Here is a 19,303-nt window from a genome sequence, read left to right as displayed (position 1 = left end):
AGTAAAAAGAAATAATTTTATTTTGGACTGCCAAATTACATGTATGTGAACAACTTTGGCAAAATAACAAAAGCAACAGTTCTGTTTTTTTTTTTTTCCTCTCTCTCTTACAAAGTACTTTTTAAAAAGTGTTTTTCTTCAATGCACATTAAAACAAACATAAAAAGGATTGATTCAGGGCTCCTTTTTGTGGGAGAAATAACCCAAAGATATTTTAGTTCCCTGGTAAGGCTTCAGCATCCATCAGAACTGTCTTTCCATAATTGTAAAATTGACTGTGAGCCAAAGTCTGTTTAACCATCTGTGTTTCCAATTTGCCTACAGAGGTAAAAGCACTTAGAACAGTGCCTGACACATGGGTAGCACACACTAAATGTGATTAATGGCAAGAGAGCAGTTTAGATACAATAATGTGTGGTTCAGACTCAGAACTGCCTTTCCATAATTGTAAAATTGACTGTAAGCCAAAGTCTGTTTAACCATCTGTGTGTTTCCAATTTGCCTACAGAGGTAAAAGCACTTAGAACAGTGCCTGACACATGGGTAGCACACACTAAATGTGATTAATGGCAAGAGAGCAGTTTAGATACAATAATGTGTGGTTCAGACAAAAAAGGAACCGTCAAAGGGGAGGACTGTTTTGTGTTAGGACACTCAGTGTTTCCAGAAAAATGAAATAGGTATAATCAAGTCTGAACTTGAACTTTCATGATGTTTCAGGAGCCCACCCTCAGGAATCCTCCAATCTTACCTTTTCCACTTGTTTTGGGTTATAATAATTCAGAAAATATTTTTAATAGATAGAATGATCCTGCACTTGGAACTTGCCCAAGCCAGACTGATCTAACTTATTGTTACTCGAGGCAGTGTACAAACTGCCAGACTCATGCTGGTTTGAGTGTCTTTTACAGTAGTCAGAAAAGAGGCTGTGCTAAACTAAAACACAAAGCAAAACATAGCTCAAAGGACTGAACCAGCAAAGAATGAACACGGTTTCATAACAGCAATATGAAATATTATTATGTTAATAGTAACTGATGACCCAGGCTGTATGACCAAGCCAAAACTTCTTAGTGTTTAATTTTGTGAAAATTATTTCAACATCAAAGTAACTATTCTTTTTTTTCCTGAGTACTGAAAGATTTTGGTAAGCTTACCAACAATATAACTGTTTCTTTATAAACATCTTTTAACAGACTCTAAAAAACATTCCACATGAAAATACACAAAAATAGAACTTAAACAAAATACAAATTCTAATACACAAAAGAAAGCTGAGGGAACAGTCTATTTTAACATGACTGTTACTGTCACTAGCCAGCCGTATCTCCTTTGGTATGAGAGCTATGGTAAGAAAATTTCAATGTAATCACTTTCAAATATATAAACATTAGTTACGTCTTTGGATTTCTAGTCACTTGCTTAATGAAGCAGTAATATAATACACTGAAATCTTTTCAATTTTAGGAGAACCTTGTTATAAAGAATAATGCTGGAGCCAGTCCCTTAGCCTGGTGGTTAAAGGATGTTGGTTCCTACGTGGGTGACTACAGTTTGAATCCCAGCCATGGTGGCTGGAAAAATACACCAGGCATATGTGTGTGCATGCCCTAAATTCCAACAGGACTGAGAAACAGAAAAGTCTGAGGCATGAGCAGGCCTCCTGGGAGGCGCTTTCTCCCTCCTCTTCTCTGTCTCGCTTTGACAAGAACAAACACACTCTGGCAACTTAAAATAAAAGGGAGGGCGCTAGGTATGACACTGAACTCGCCTTTCATTGTAGTGAAATGAGCTCCTTTTGCTGTTATTTCATTACAGAGTCGTACCATCCAAAATCTAACTTTAAAAAATACGTTCTTTGGCAATGCCTGCTTACATTTCTGATCAGAATCCATAAAGACGCTTTAAAAAAATAAAACGATACTTCAATGTGAATATAAAATTCTGAAGGAATCGTCACTTCAAACACAGTTTCCTTCCTGCGTCTGTTCATGTCCGGGAGCGGGAGGTCGTCACGCAGTCTCTGCAGCTCCGAGGAATTCCATTTCCACCGCAGCTTTCGGCTGCTGAGCCGAGCCTCTCTTTTTCCGAAACTCTGCGGCGATTTCCTCAAAAGACTTTCCTTTGGTTTCTGGAACTTTAAAAAATGTAAACAGGGTGAAGGCCAGAACCACGCCAGCAAAGAGGAAGAACACGTAGGGTCCGCAGAAGCCCTGGGGAGAGAACAGACAGAGTTGGGATCAGCCGCGCTGAGCTGCTTGCTGGCGTCTTCCCTGATGAGGCCGGGGGCGTACCTCGATGTACGGGAAGCACAGGCCCACGATGAAATTGCACGTCCAGTTGCAGCACGCAGCGATCGCTAACGCCGCAGGGCGAGGTGCTTGGCTGAAAAACTCGGCCACCATGAACCAGGGGATTGGGCCTGGCCCAATTTCAAAGAAACTGACGAAGAGGAAGATGGCCACCATGCTCACGTAGCTCATCCAGGTGAACTTGTTCTGAGGGAAGAACGACAGCATAGTCAGCCTGGGCTCACTGGCTTCCTTCTCCTTTAGCTAAGGAGCCTCTCCCTGAGTTCAGAGGCGGACTTAGTGCTCTTCCGGATCCGCTGATGTTCAGTCCAGTACCGGTTAGTCCCAGGCAAATGATTCTAGTCTCATTTCTGCTTCAATCTCTGTTGTAGGTAACCCCAGGGATCTCTAGGACCCATACTCATTTCCTGTGAAAGAGGTAAGACAGAGGTCCAGCAACCTTTGCTCCTACTCCTTCCACGGTTACTAGATAAAATGTTCCACTACCTATGAAGTAGTGGAAGAGGACACCAGCTAAAAAAGGTTTTGGGTACTCGCCCAAGGTCCCCCAGGTAGCCAAGTGCAGAGCCATGACCCTGGCTGGAGCAGATCCTAGAGCCTCTGTTCTACTGTGGTGGGATTCTGCCTCTCTGGAGAATAAATAAAACACAATACTGTTTTGTCTTGAAACCCAACCAATAAGTTTCCCTGTTCTTCCCATGTCTCCTGGTGTTTTATGCCATTCTTGTGGGTTTATTTCAGAAGTCGTTCTCAAAGGTTTTTGACACATACAGGAAACACTAATCTGGAGCACAGAGGTGCTATCGCACAGTAACCAAGGTCTCAGTTTGGCGGCAAACTCACCAGTAGCACGAGTCCCACCGACATGAAGATGGCACAGAAAAACATCCCGCTCATCCCAATTAGAAACAGAGAGCGCCGCCCTGCCTTATCCACGAGGAATACCTAGGCAAGTTTTAAAATATTCATATTATTTTAGTCTTATGAGTCACAGAACATTGACTTTATAGTTAAATCAACTTACTATCAATGAGGTCATTTAAATTTATACAGCAAGGAGGAGAGTGTTCTGTTATTCCATTTTTCAGATGTGAGTCTGAGGCAGGGAGTGGCTCTTGCAGCTGGTGGCAGAGCTAGTTTCAGTGAACAGAGGTGATGGACAAACACCTGCCTAATGTAGTCACATCGATTTGAACAGGCCATTCTGGAGACAGAACCATAACACCCATCCTAGGAATATTACCTTGAGTACCCTATACAGAGATTGTACTTCTTGGATTTTGCTCAATTCGATTTGCTATACGTTTTAAGCACGAAGTTTCTGCATTAAACAATGACATCGCTCACCCTCCTCCACACTGTCTCTAGGATCCATAGTTGATCCCCATGTTTTTATACCTTCTAATCTTTCAGTTTTGCCATAAAGTGCAGACATTCTGTATATACTGAGTGGGGACATACAATGCCTCCCTTTCAGAGTCTGACTTGCTTCACTTAGCATTAACATTAAACCTCCCATATCTATCCACTTTCTATCAAATGCCAGAGTCTCATTTGTCTTATGCCTGAGTAGTGTCCATACTGCATATGTACCACACTTCTTCAATCCATTCATCTGTTCTTAGACATTTGGGCTGCATGCTTTGAAAAAAATCACACCTCCTCAAGGTTGTACAATTATATGTAAGTCAGAAATCATAATAAAAAATTGTTGTCATCCTAAAAAAAAAGAAATAACCTCTTTTTTTTCTTTCTTTCTTTCTTTTTTTTAATAGGAGGTATGTGCTTGAGAGAGAGAGAGAGAAACATCACCTCCGTTCTCCTCTTAGGATTTTGGTCAGGCACGTACATGCTCCTGGCATAGTTTTCAAGCTGCTGGGTCCAGGGGTCAAACTGCGGTCAGCCATGTTGGAATCCAGCACCTTAACTACCATGCCACCTGCTAGTCCCACCTTCTCTTTTAAAGTTTATTTTCTTCTTACATCACACATACACACACCCTGAGACGCAGGTACCCTCAACAACGTCCTCATTCCATGATCCACTCACCAGTCTCAGCTGGCCTCCATCCTGGGCACATGCACTTGCCCAGAAAGCCAAGGGAGGTCCTAGGATGCACACCGAAGACCATCCCACTTGGGTCCAGGTGTGGTACTCTGCTCTACCGCTTGGCTCATACATTAACTTCTCTTCTGGTAATCATCCTACGTTATAATTACAAGGTTTTGTGACCATAGACACCTGAAGTGGTGTAACTATTCAGGTTTCAGGTCAACTGCTTTCACCCAATTTTCTCGCTGCTTAATGAAGTCAAATTCTGACCATTCACCTGGCAGCATACAGAATTTTATTATTGCATCAAAATAGCAAGGTTTGCATTTTACTGGTGTGCTTAAATGGGCCAGGTGCTGGAAATGAATATTCGCTGGAAAAGATAAGACTTTAAGGCCAAAGAATTAAAGTGCTTTCTCACCTCATTGAGGAGCTACATCATTGATTCCTTAACCACCGCATCACCCACTGGCCCCCTCTGTTTTGTTTTCTCTCTCAAGAGTACAGGCTTTTGTCTATCAGCCCCTTAATGTGTGAGAAAATACAGAATGTGAGACATAATTCAGCATGGATCTGGGAAAGTATCTTTCTCTAAATACTCATTCAGAAAAACGGATTATATTCCTTCTGAGTTGGTGAAACATCAGTATATGAGTGCATATTTCTATTCGCATATCTTTATTCGACAGGGTACAGATTTGAGTAACATTATTTATTTTTAGAGAGTGAAACTGGGTGACTGAAGTACTCTCTTTTTGTACCTCTTGAACTCTCATCAACAACGTTTCAAAAATAAGTATTACAAAATGTTACCTGCAGTCCTAGAGAGTTAATTAGATGACTAGAATTGGTTTTTCAAAGTTATGTCACTCATCTGCTCAAAACCTTTCACAGAATATAAAGGATAAACTTTAAGAAGAATTTGAAATAATTAAGAAGTGGTCTAAAATAAAAAGCTCTTCCCACTGTAATGGGGTTAGAGCCGGGAGGTACAAATGAAATTCTGTAAGACCTCCCCCTTTATACTTTCTCAGAATTGAGGTGACTCAGTCTTGATACCTTGACGTTTTACATAGCAAGTCCTATTATATACAACATATTTTAATAATTGTATTTTAACATTTGTTGAAGTAAAATTTGTAAAAATTATTAGCCTAAGGAGACAAAAGGGCAAATGGTCCCTTGGACTGCATTCCAGTTATGGGTTTTGTCATTGATTTAGAGTGGCCTTCTGGCTTGGACAGACGTTATCTCTAAAGACATGTCTACAGAACTGCTGGTGTTCCATTATCTGTTCTCGCTCTTTACAAGGTTCAGGACTGTTCAGCATGGTTTGCCTTTTGATCTTGGGAGCAAGGCTGTACTTTATTGACCACCCTAAGGTAATAATTAAAAGTCCATGTGCAGAGAATGAAAAACAAGTGACTAAAAATATATTGAGTATAGTATTGGAATCAAAATTTAAAAGCATAGGCTTTTTGAATATCCTATATTAAGGCTAACAATAAGGTCAATTACCCTCATTTCAGAGTGAATTACTGTAATTGAGAAGTTTTTGTCTTTGTTTACCTTATTTCTTATATTATTACATTAAATATTATTGTTGTCAAAATATCGAATCATTCCTTATACAAGGTACTTAATCTATTTTTTTAAAGAATTATTTTATTTTCCTCTCTCTCTCTCTCTCTTTCTCTCTCTCTTCATTTGACCAGAGAAGGGGAGAGAGCGAGAGCGAGAGAAAGAGAGAGAGAAAGAGAAAAAGTGAGAAAGCAAGCCGCCAGGTCTGGAACTCAAACAACAGTCGGCCCTGTGGGAGTCCAGTGCCCTTAACCACCATGCCACCTGCCGGCCTGCAAGGTACTTAGTTTTAAGAAGAGCAAATGACCATTTCCCCTTGGAACAAAGCAACGAAGTTCTGGATCCATCCTACTTCATTCCATCCTCTCGTATTAGCACACGTGCTTGTAGGCGTCACTAGAAGCTGCTGCCTTTTGAACTACCTGAGAGCTTTGCTCAGGCCTAACATCTTGGGGTTTGCTGAGTTCCTTTAACTTTGCTTAGAGACTTAGATATCTTTTAGAGAAGGTCTTGTTTATTATTATTTAAAAAATATGTTCCTGGGACTAGCAGATGGCGTAATGATTATGTTGCTGGACTATCACATAGTCGACTGCAATTCGAGTCCTGGACCCAGTGGCTTCAAATTCACACTGGGACCATGTGCCCAAGATCCCGGGAGGAGAATGGAGAAGGGATTGTGGTGTGGCCATCCCACCCAGGGGGTGATTTCTTGCTTTCTCTCTCTCCATCTCTCTGTCTCTATGGTGAGTACAGTATGCACCCTATAGAAAAAGTCTTTCTCTCACACTCACAAATTATATATATATATATATTCCCAAGCCGTTAAGATACAAAGTTTCTGTTAATCATGGAAGGAGTGGAAAGTTATGCAATTGGAAGACTGTACAGTATTAATAGAATGACAAGTTATTGGCAAATCCCAAGGGCTTTAAGCACAGAGCAAAAGAGAAGGAACCCAGGGATTTTCACAAAGAAAATCCAATGTCTCCAAGTGAGTTACGAATTCACAGACAAGTGACTAAGGCGTGCCAGCACTGGGGAGGGCCAGTGACCAATCTCTCAGGTATCCCTAACCTCAAGGAAGTGGGTAGCTCGTTCACAGATAGGATCTGTCCCACAACCCACTTGGCTGTGCCTATCTAGAGCGCGTGGACCACCCATCACTGACTGCTTTTAGATGACACATTTCCCCCTCATTTCTGGATGAAGGAGCAAGCAGTCAATTCATCCGGGGTTCTGACTTACAGAGAGAACGGTGAAAACCGTATTGATAGCACCAACTCCAATGGTTGCATAAACAGGCTGACTGATTCCAGCCGTATGAAAAATGTCGGTTGAGTAGTAAAAGATCTGCAAAACAAAAACAATTTAGCCTTAATCTTTCTTTCTTAATCTGATGTTTTCAAAGCAGAAATATTCTATGTTGTTCATTTCTAGTTATTTCTACAGAACCATGATCCCTAGACTTCCTAAATATTGTCTTCTACTCCTTCCAGAGAAGGAGAATCCAGGTTCTTCATTTAGTGTTTAAAGTTTCTCATTGCTTTAAAGTTCGAGTTAGCTGAAAACTCTGCTACTACATTGTATGTGTATTTTAAAAGTTCAGATTTCCTATTAAAGGATAGCATACATATAATAAATGTGTAGTTCGATTATTTATTATTATTATTATTTTTTTACCAACTGATCACATCTGTGTAACCAGCATCTAAATCAAGAAATAAATAGTTTCCAATCCCTCAAAAACCTCCCATTATGTCCCACTATCCATGGTCCCAAGGAAGCCATTTTTCTTTCTTCTTATGGTGAAATATGCACTTACATCCAGGGATGGAATTACTGGGCTATTGTGTGAGCGTGTGCTCAGATACTACGAGTTTTCCAAAGGAGTTTTGACAATTTAATTTGCTCTTAAGAGTTAGATGGCGTTTTTTAAACGTACCCCGTTGATTCCAGAAAATTGTTGAGCCATGTGCAGCATCAGCGCCACCAGAGTAGGCTGTCGGTACTTAGAATTGGTGAAGAGCTGAATGATAGAGACTTTCTGCTCACTCGATGCTTCTTCTTTCTCTTTTCTCATCTCATTAATGTCTTTGGTGACATCGTCACTTCCTCTGAGTCTTTTCAAGCCTGTTCTCCAAAATAATCAAGTTGAAGTAACTCAGGTAAAACAAAAATAAATTTATTTTTACTATATTAATAAAAAGCCACAGTTCTACATATCTCTTTTCCATTACTTAATCACATGGGAGCTAGACATTCTCTTTTGGGGGACAGCAGGTGGTGTAGTGGTTAAGGCATTGGACTCCCAACATGGCCACCCATGGTTTGAGTCTCAGACCTTGAAAATTAGCTGGGTGTGTGTGCATGGGTGCTCAAAATCCTGAAAGGAGAATGGAGGAGAAGGGATTGCAGTATGGCCATCTGTCCTGGCGAGTGATTGCTCACTTTCCCTCTCTCTGTCTCTCTTTGGTGAGTACTTGTGCCCTATGGCAAAAAAAAAAAGAAATTATTTTTTGTTGAACAAAATATTGAGCTTAATTTTTTTTCTTTTGCTGGAGCATGCATACTTTCAACAGAGAGAGAGAGAGACAGAGAGAGGGAGAAGAGAAAGCACCCCCCTGGGGAATGGTTACAATGCAATCTTCTCCATCTGTCCCTTCTTTTGGGTTTTGGGCATGAACACACACATGCTTGGAATGTTTTTCAAGCCACTGGGCCCAGGACTCAAACAGCTCAGTTGTCATGTGAACTCCTGCTGCCTTATCTGCCAGTCCACTGAGTTGGGCTATAAAATTCTGCTCTTTGATTATAAACAAAACAAAACAAAAAACAGAACATTTGGCTTCATCTCATGACAAGAAAAAAATACTGTGCTCCTCATCACCATAGAAGCGCTAAGGTGGAGGGATCTCTTAGAATCCTCTGGTTCAGTTTAATAACCCTGTATGTGGGTTTCTGGTTTGGGTTTGAGTGAATGTGCATGGGTGTGGGGTGGCACACATCAGTCATGCTAAGGTGATTCTGCACATTCTTCCTACATGCCATCACTGCCTTCTTTGTAAAGCACCAGTGCTAATTTCACGAGCAACCACTCAGGCATACCGTTTTGTTGATAATTCCAAAACAACAAGAAGAAACAAAAGCCAACCATAGACTCACTTTTCTTTGCTTTGGCTTCCTCCTCCAACTTGATGTAAAGGTATCTGGGGCTTTCTGGACAGAATAAGAGCAGTAGAGACTGGAGGATGGCCGGCACAGCAGACAGGCCAAGGAGGATGTGCCATAGGTCATAACTGCCCAGGATAAAGTCGAGGCCGATGATCTGGAAAGTCAGGGGAGAAACATACCCCAGCATAACACTGTGGGCCTACATTTAAAGTCACTTTGGTGAAAAAGCACCCTCGTTACTAAATTGCAATCCCTGAAAATTTCAGTTCAAGTAAGCAGAAGATGAAAACTGTTACTTTTGTGTGTCACTCTAGCGGAAATAGAGACTATTCGTTTTACAAAAAATTCATCTAGACTTGTTTGATGAATTCCCATCGGGTGTTAAAGAATGGGAATCAACCAAACTTTAAAAAATGCATTTGCTATCTAAAAATGTATAGATTTAGTCTCCAGGCAACAAGACAGACTCATACTCTATTAGAATCATGCATAACTTTGGATTTCTACTTAAACACCCCTTCTTACATCACCCAGAACTTAAATAGAGTCGGGGCTTCTATACAGAACGCTTTGCTGAGAATCGATGTGTGATCTGTACTGCGGTTTGCAGACCACCCTGTGGATCATAATGGTCTTGGGGTTCCCAGGACTCCCTCTGAGACCACGAGGTAGAAGGGAAGGTTAGAACCAACTGCACAAGAGCTCCTATGGGGTCCATTTACATTTTAAATTTACAGCTGAGATGCTCAAAACAAAGGAAGCCAAGGCAGTCAAAATATGAAGATTCCCTGTTTTCGAAGTCTAAATAGAATTATTTGATTCTAGAATTGCTCTGAAGTTTGAGATTTGGCGTGCCAGGTCACAACCAGTGCCAATCCCACCAGCAGCTCCAGGGAAGAGAAAGCTAGGAGTAGTGATAATTTACCTTTGCGTTAAAAAAATGCATCTCTCTACACCATCTTGCCACTGCTGGTAGAACTGCTTTTTGTTTTGTTTAGTTTTGTTTTTCGCTCTGTGCTCGTGGTCTGAAGTGAGAATGGACAGTTAAGAATGGAGAGGGTAGATAATGGATGAGGTAAGGGAGGGAGGATTTTTACCTGACTAAAAAGAATGCCTGTGACAACAGCCAGCTGGTGAATAGTGCCAAGGGCACCTCTGAGCGTGGTTGGAGCAATTTCACCAATATACATTGGAACCAGGCCTGAAATTAGCCCTGCACAAAACATGAACATAATATTGAAATGCAACCAGAACAGTGTCAGTAACATAATTTGGTTTCAGTGCCATCAGTATCCTGACTCAAAGTCTCTTCTTGAATGAAGAGCCCTCGTCCCCAGCTACAGACATGGTTCATATAAAGAATATTTGTTTTTTGTTTTTGAGAGATTTTTGTTATAGGGAGTGTGTGCTTGCCAGAAAGACAGAGAGAGACAGAGAGACAGAAATTGTTCAAATTAAATAAGGAAAAAAATGTATTTGGCCCTATTTTGAGTTGTAGTATCTTACTATAATAGCTACAATTAGACTTCAGGAACCGGATAATGTAAATGGACTCACGAGTCAGAAGTCTCACAAACCTGAAGTCAAATTATATTTTCCATAATTTGTAGCAATGTTAATGCTCAAAGTAGGGTCAAACATAATATTTTAAGAAGGTTGGAGAGTACAAGTTATTAGGCTATGCCAGTTACTTGCTTTCACGGTATGTTTTTAGTGTTTGTTTTCGATTATGCTAAAATATTTTGTCATTTTTTTACACCCTTTTACAGAGGGAGAGAAAAGAAAGAGGAATCATTATTTGGATCTCTTTCCCAGTGTTATTATTCTAAGTTTATAGAAGGAGAGACTAAGGCTCATATTTAATTAATATATTGAAGGCCATGCAGAGACAGTGCCAGAAATGATTCATTCTGAATGCAAACCTCTCTCCACGTAGGAGTTGACTCTTCACCTTGATAAAGCTACCCTTGTCTTTGGTTATTTGTATTAATACTAAAAATAATGAAAAGAGACATTTAATTAAGTTCTTAATTTGTGAGTATTTTAAACTTTTGCTTCAACTGATTGTTGAAGACACATGGAATTATAATCTTTTCTCTTTTGCAGGTAAAAGTGTTAAAAAGTACTCCATGTCCAAATTTATTTCCCTCACTGCTCCTTCCTCATTCCCAGTGCTTATTAGTGCCTTGGAAGGCAACCATAATTTGTGAGAATGGGTCAAAATCCCAGTCCAGGACCATTAGCATCTGGGCTTTCTCAGCGTTCAGAAGTTAGAGGTTCGGCCATTTGTTTTAGTGAATCAACTATTCTCCCTCTGTAGAGACCTCTGGAAATGGCCTTTGAAAGTTTGAAAGTGGCCCCGAAGAATGAATGATGCTCACTGTTCAGGGTAAAGTTCATGGAGAGGAAACCTCACTCTGTCCTGAGCTCCTCTACCAGCTGCTTCGACCTGATATCTCTCCCCATAGACACCACCTCTTTAATGTCTTACTTAGCCGTGTCTGGAGTCAGACAGGGCTAGGGAATGTGTTCTGAGAGCTGGATCCAGGGTGTCCAAGTCTTCTCAGACGTCGGACACAGACAGTGACCAGGTAAGCCCTAGGGCAGTTAGAGGCCCGCGTGTACCAGTAACAGGACTAGTAGCAACAGAGCGAGTTTATTGGCAGCTTACCGTGGGTCCAGTTTTATGCTGAACACATTACCTATATTTTTACAACCACATTGTAGTACAGGTAGTATTATCTTCTTCATTTACTAGATGAAGAAACTGAGACAGTTAAATCGTTTGAGATATCACACAACTAAAAATGATGACTTTGCAGAGAAAAGAACACAGTATCATGACTTCACCGTTCCCACTTACTGGTCCCACGCCACTTTCTGAACCAGGACTTCTAGTCAATACTATTGCTTTGCCTCTGTGATGTCGCCCTAGGGGCTAAAAAAGCCCCCCTGGATGTTACCACATCTGCCTTCAGAGGAATTTTCAGAAGTATGTTTGTGGGTGTGACTTACCACAATAGAGTCCTGACATGCTTCTTCCTGCGATGATAAGAATATGAGATGGTCCCAGTTTGGAAAACCCCATCAAGAGCGCTCCCACTATGGAGAGAATGTTGGCTGCCAGCATGCCTTTGATTCTAAAATGGTAAAAAGCAAGGATTAAAATTCAGCACCCAAACTCGATACGGTTGTTTGCTTTCAGAGCATGTCAAGATTTTTACCCAAGATCGATTATTTTAACTATGCTATAAGACTAGCTGGGGAATCTTGAACCAAGATTGCCACTTTGACTCATCCATGGACTGATGAGTCATTGTATGTATGTATGTATGTATGTATGACTGATGAGCCATGTATGTATGTATGACATGGGTGACTGATGAGTCATGACGTGTTACCATCTATAGTTGGTAACAGTAAGTAATATTTATGATGAGGGAATCCAGGTTGCCCAAGCCTGGTCTCCACGTTTTAATAGAGATGATTCAATTGCAATGATGATGAGTTTGATTTAAAATAGCACTTGAGATACTTTTCCAAACAGTTAACTACGTTTTCAACAAGTTAATCATTTTAGAGAATAATTATCTGGTAAGAGCTAAATTCAATTCTGTAGTTGTAATCTATAACTATTTATTTCGTTTTCTTTCACTGGTACAGAGTTTTAATTGATGTGGCTAGGAAAGGAACGTTCAAAGTGAAATTTCCTTTTATATAAATTAGGTGAAAGTAAATTAAAACATGCTTTTACTTTAAACCTTATTATAGAGTAATATAATTATTATTTCAACTTTTTTTTTTTTGGAGAGATTTTTGCTATAGGGTGCGTGCGCTCGCCAGACAGACAGAGAGAGACATAGAGACAGAAAGCGAGAAATCACCCCCTAGGGGGGATGGTCACGCCACAATCCCTTCTCCTCCATTCTCCTCTCGGGATCTTGGGCACGCATGCACACTCGCCTGGCGTGAGTTATAAGCCACCGGGTCCGGGATGTGAACCGCGGTCGACTACGTGGGAATCCAGCGACATAGCCATTACGCCAACTGCTGGTTCCCCAACGTTTTAAGTATATATACTTCCAGAATCTATGAATCGATGTTAACCAATGTAAAATACATATAAAATTGACAATAGCAAGAAAAGACAGCATATTAAAAATCAATCATGTTAAAGTGAACCATAGAGGCATTGCATGTCCCCTTTTAATATATACTGAATGCTCATACTCTATGGCAGAAACAAGATATTGGACCGTAGAAAAGCAGGGAAAGCAACTGTGGTCACCAGAGACAGTGTAGGAGGGGAGCGGGAAATGGCAGAGGGTGAGAGGGCGGGGATCAAGGCGAAAAAAGAAAGAAGCAAAACAGTGAAGAAACACAAAATGGAAAATTATCTGTTGAAAATAATAGGCATGGTAATATCTTTGATTGGGCCAATATTCAGTGTATTCAGGATGGGAAAATTCATTGTTTATGCTGTAATGATATACAGTGAATGAATGTAAAATAAATTAAATAAACACAAGAAATAATTATGAAAAAAAGAACAACACTTGCAGATATCTGACTCTTATTTCTGGTAAATGGAAGTGTGAGGTACACAAAAACCTCAAAGTTAATATAATGATAAGGCCAATGCAACAATCCAAATAGGCAGCTATGGAAAAGTTTGTGCCACACAGAAAAAATACATACATATATATATATAAAACCACTTTGTTATATTTTATTTCAGTGTTCAAATCTGATAGGGTTTTTCTAAGCAATTATCTTTAACACCAAAGCTTTTGTTTCTTTCTTTATGTGTTTTGTTTTCAGGCAGGAACGACGCCATCATTTCATACTGCAGTTATTGCCCACCAGTCACCTGAGAGGCTGAAATGTCCCCCATGAGTCCAGGTCCTATCCTCAGACCCTGTAAATGTTAACTTACACAGCAAAAGGGCTTTGCAGATATTGCGAAATGAAAGATCTTGGGTTGGGGAGATTCTCTTGGATTACCCAAGTGAACCTGATGATGTAATCACCATGTCCTTTTAAGAGGAAGACAGGAGGGAGAAGGACCGTGACGACCAAGCAGAGACAGGAAGGATGTGCTTTGAAGGAGGAGCCCCAAACCAAGGACGGTAGGTGCCGGCGGAGACTGCAAAAGGACAAGGAATAGATTCACCCCTCAGCGCCTTCAGTGACAGCTTGTCTTCAGCCAGTTAAAACTAATTTTGGAGTTTCGATCTCCCAAAACTGTAAGAAAATAAATTCGTGTTGTTTTATGCCACTAAACTGATCCATTGAGGCAGCAATAGGAAACTAATACAAGGAAATGGTCAACTCCCTAAAAGCAGGGGAAACAGTGATTTCAGAGCTGACTGGTGCCAGCACTGCAGAGCAGAAAGACAGTGAAGGCGTGTTTCTCTGCTCAGCCTGCTGCGAAGGGCTTTTCTTCCGCACAAGGACACAGGAAGGCAAATTTAATAATTGACCTTAAGTTGATACCAGTTAGCTAATAGTTTCTTCTAGTAAGGGGATAAAAAGATAAACTGTCTAAAGAAATAGTCTGAAAGAATTTTTGATGCCGGATTGCCCTGAAGTCCTTCTTTATCACCACGCGATGGCTTCTAGGGCCCTTTATACAATTTAATGCCGCTCTGGAGTGAGAAATGACCAAGAATAAATCCCCTAAAAGTACATGAAGTGACGGAACCAGACAAGGAAGCTGAGTTCTCTTAGGTGTATTTAAGTCTGGCTCTAAATACTTTGGATGGCAGAAGCTTTACCATCGTCCTGGGCATCATGGTCATCATCACCATCGTCAAAATAAAATGATATTTGCTGCCTGCTTCGTGTGTGCCAGGCTTTATACTCAGCCCTTTTGGCTTGTTCGTGTTTAATCCTCCCAATTATTCTACGGAGGAGTATTTTTCCCGCATTGCAAATGGGAGAAAACCGAGTTAGAGAAACTAAGTAACTTGCTCATTTTCCCATAGCTATTGAGTGGCAGAGCTGGCATTCAATCTGTGTGCCAAAGGCCAATGCTCCACTTTAATGCATTCCATTTTTGATAGAAAAGAGTGCATGCATTCAAAGTCAAGCTGTGTGCATCCTCCTTGACTCACAGTAGTGTGGACTGCAGAGACCATGAACTTCCCTATCATGTTCTTATAACTAGATTGTAAGTTCACGGCTTGGAAAAAATGACCTAACAAAACCCAAGCTAGAAAATGGTAGCCACAAACATCTATTGACTCTCATACAACTTCAGGAAAAGATAGTTTAAAAACAATAGTGGAAGGATATATTTTTATTTATTTACATTAAACTAGTGGAGAAATGATCCTGGTAATTAGGGAAAGCATATCATTTCTCAGTGACTCTCCATAGAAAAACAGTTTATGGGAGATACGGAACTCTCGTCTTAGTTTTGAAGTTGAAATTATGAATTTTCGGGCAGTTTTTCAAGGAGGATATTTTTTCTACCGAGAGCTGGAAGAAGCCTCACTTTTTATTGACCATAGGTCACTGATAAATGGGCATTTAACATTGTTTGAGGGTGTGACCGTTTCGATGCTAAATCTTAAGACTTCAGAGGATGTGCATGGTGGCTTCATCACCAGGACACTAATTAGACGTTTTAGGGTAAGACGTCACAGCTGTCAGAATCTCAGGGACGTAGAGGTTTTAACTTTTTTCTTTAAGAATGGGAAGAAGTTTAAAATATTGGTAGCCACTAGAGGAATTGATTTGTTCTTCTTTCGAATTAAATTGATGTTTATTTATTTTAGAAATACATCAAGAGACATTGCTATTTACTTTTTTTGTGATATCGTCTAAGCAAAAGTTTCTTTTTTTATTCATACATTTAATCACCATATATTACTACAGCTTATAAAATGAATTTTCCCAGCAGGAATACACTGTATATTAGTCCAGTTAAAAATACTATCATCCATGTTATCATCAACAGATAATATTCGATTTTTGTGTCCCTTGAATGTTTTGCTTCTTTATTTTTCTTAAACAGAGGTTTAAGCAGACTGAATTACCTATACTGGATCTGAGAGGTGTTAAGGAAGCTGGCTCAATAGGATTTTTAATTAAGAGATGTCTTGGGCTTTCTCTTTTCCCACTGGTATTTGAGTATGAAACTGCACAGAAATATTTTTCATTTTTGTGCTCCTTAAATGTTTCACTATTTATTACTTAAACCAATTTTATGCAAATTGAAATTATTTTTAATATTTTGAAATAATAAAAGTCAATTAATTAACTGTATTTTACAAATTATGATTTAAAGTTCAAATAAACACCAGTGAGTTGATAAAAATATATGAAACTGACCACTTCATTTTCCAGTGGAGGAAACACCTTTTCATATAAGAATAATAGTAACATGTGAGTTAGCAAACTACACTTTAGTTAAGAAAACTTCTTACAGTCATATTATATAAAATTTCTAGTAAAAGAAGTTAAAATTTTAGTACCTAGACAGATAAAAATGATAATTTTTAGGAGAAACTAGAAAAACTAAATGAATTATAATCCAGAATTATTAAATCAGTTACCTATATTGTTATTTACATCTTTAAAGGATTTTTAATTTCCTAAATGTTTTACATTGGGTATATATTATTGGTATCATAAGAAAAAAAGTAATTAACACATAAAAATGAGGCTCAAAGGGCAGAAAATAAATCTAAAGAAATAATCATTTGATTTTCTGATTTTATTTTCTCTCTATGAAAGGTGGGAAATCGCAATAGCTTAAAAATGTTGCAAAGCTAAGTGAAATTTGAGTGCAAAGAAGTTTCACTAATTTTTAATCCAAAAACTGTAGTAGAAACCAAAGTTGAGTAATGGAGCTACCACTTGCTTCATCTCTGGTTGGCGCTTTGAAGTAACAGCAGCAGTGTGAGCACCAGTGGCTACAAACCCTAGCCAACAGCACCAGGCAACAGGACTTGGAGCTTCTGACTTGATACTAGGACTTGACTGCTCTAAATGGAAAACTCCGATTTTAAAAAAACAAACAAACAAGCAAAAAAACCTATGTTATTTGAGAAAGGGTGTGATTGGGTGAACCAAACCATGGATTCCCGGGTTAAAAATTCAAATCCAGGCTATTCCCTTGAGTTCCTGAGTTAACCTTTTGTGCATGGTTCCCTAATATGCTTTATAGCGTACAAATCAGAGCAGTCATTTGTAAATACACAAAAACCCACTTTGCTGTACATGCCTGCACAGTTCACCAGAGTGTTGCAACAGCTTTATCCATTGATTTGATCTAATCGATACCTGCCTCGCAAGGTCATGAGTTGAACAAACAACTCTAAAACTATTCCACAAAGGAAGGATGATGCTTTTCTAAATAACTGGTGACAAAATCAAAATACTGAAGTTTCTGTTTTTATGCTTATTTATGAAGTTTGCTTACCTTCCAAACAAGTCCCCAAGCCACCCACCAAAGAACGATGCAATCATTCCGCCAATTGCAAAGCTGGACACAGACAGGGACCAGAGCATGGTGACCAGGCCAGCGGATGTCGTGGTCTCTTCCTCAGCCCAAGTGGCCGGAGTTGGGGGCATTGAGTATGGGGCGGTGGGCAGTTCATCGGTACTGTTGAAAGCATAGTTGTCGACAGCCTTTCGGTCATCTAGCGGAACACCCAAAACTTGTCTGTAATGGGATATTATTATCTGAGGAAATAAAGAACAGTAGCTCCAATATTTCAAACACTCTATACATTTGTGTGTATTTTTTCTCCTTTGAAATGTTTGCTAGGTGTTTCAATGGGACCATTCCAAGTGTGTGTGTTACACACGTACAAATGTCAGTTGACCTTACATATCTTATGAGACAGAGGCCACAGTCTTATTGCCAACTGAAACGAGGCAGGAATAAAGGATGGTAACTAGAGACCGAAATACACTCTCCTCTGGTCAACAGGGTAAAGTATGGTCAGGGCTGTGGAACTAGAGAACATTTGCTTCATCTAGGAAAGGAAGCTCCAAACGCAAGACTAGTATTGGGGTGATCTGTAATTTTTGAATAGAAGCCAGAATCTGGGTTTTTATGTAAAATTCTTCAAGTTTTAAATGTTAACAACTATTCAAATTTCAAATGTTCTAAAGGTTGAAGGATGTGTTTTCACATCAGTGTTACTTCTGCATAGCAGGATTGAAAAGGACTTAAATTTGTGTGTGTGTGTGTGTGTGTGTGTGTGTGTGTGAGTGAGTATATATATATGTGTATATATATATATATATATATATATATATTTAGAATTTTGCTATAGGTTGCATATACTGGTTAGAGAGAGCGAGAAAGGGAAACTGAGCAATCACCCTCCAGGAGTGATGGTCACTCCACTGTTTCCTCTCTTCCATTTTCCTCTTGGGATTTTAGGCATGCACATATACACGCCTGGCATGTTTTTTAGGCTGAGGGATCTGGTGCTCGAACTGTGCTGTTGGCCATGTGGGATTCAGCACCTTAATCACCATGTCATCTGCTGGCCCCTATTAATGTTTTAACAGAAGCATTAAAGTGAATATAAGAAAAAAAGACTGCAAAGGAAAGTTTCAGAACTAAAGTTAGCATCCAAAATTCACACACTAAATATTGCCTTGCTGGAGGTGAACTATAAATTTAGCAAGAAATTTCCTAGCAGGCAATGCGAAAACAAGAAAAAAGTCAGATATATGATTGACCAGTTCTAAAGATAAAAACATCTCCGTGGGCCTGAGAAGGTACTGAGACCTGAAGGATGTTTTCCTACAGGTCCTTGCAGAGTTCGTGTGACTGAGTGAAAAACGTTCTCTATTAAAGCTCACAGAGCTACATTTCACAATGTCCATCACTAGAGGTAAATGTCTTTCCAAAGCATATTCTAATAAAAGCACATGGTTTGGGGGACCAGCAGTTAGCGTAATAGCTATGTTACTGGACTCCCACATAGTTGACCACAGTTCAAGTCCCGGACCTGGTAGCTTAAACTCACACCGGGTGCGTGTGCATATGTGTGCCCAAGATCCCGAGAGGAGAATGGAGGAGAAGGGATTGTGGCATGGCCATCATCCCTGGGGGAGGGGGGGTTCTCACTTTCTGTCTCTCTGTCTCTGTCTGTCTGGCAAGCGCATGCGCCCTATAGCAAAAACCTCTCAAAAAAAAAAAAAAAAAAAAAAAA

At 39.8% G+C, this 19,303-nt stretch overlaps 1 protein-coding gene across 1 annotated transcript in view; it reads right to left on the bottom strand.

Annotated features, from left to right (window-relative positions):
- Positions 1-619: 619 nt before the first annotated feature.
- SLC2A2 (solute carrier family 2 member 2) overlaps positions 620-19,303 on the bottom strand; it is a 26,935-nt gene continuing 8,251 nt past the window's right edge. The window contains exons 3-11 of the mRNA XM_006155058.3: positions 17,551-17,813; positions 12,135-12,259; positions 10,217-10,332; positions 9,111-9,273; positions 7,891-8,078; positions 7,194-7,298; positions 3,156-3,257; positions 2,295-2,498; positions 620-2,213 (exon numbers count right to left, since the gene is read on the bottom strand). Coding sequence (XP_006155120.1) covers positions 2,013-2,213; positions 2,295-2,498; positions 3,156-3,257; positions 7,194-7,298; positions 7,891-8,078; positions 9,111-9,273; positions 10,217-10,332; positions 12,135-12,259; positions 17,551-17,813 — 1,467 coding nt within the window. The 3' untranslated portion in view covers positions 620-2,012. The remainder of the gene's footprint in view (positions 2,214-2,294; positions 2,499-3,155; positions 3,258-7,193; positions 7,299-7,890; positions 8,079-9,110; positions 9,274-10,216; positions 10,333-12,134; positions 12,260-17,550; positions 17,814-19,303) is intronic.

Source organism: Tupaia chinensis, unplaced genomic scaffold (genome assembly GCF_000334495.1).
Source record: "Tupaia chinensis unplaced genomic scaffold, TupChi_1.0 Scaffold000430_1, whole genome shotgun sequence".
Taxonomy (NCBI): domain Eukaryota; kingdom Metazoa; phylum Chordata; class Mammalia; order Scandentia; family Tupaiidae; genus Tupaia; species Tupaia belangeri.
Note: the sequence above shows the minus strand (reverse complement) of the source record. Positions and strands in the feature narration are given on the sequence as shown.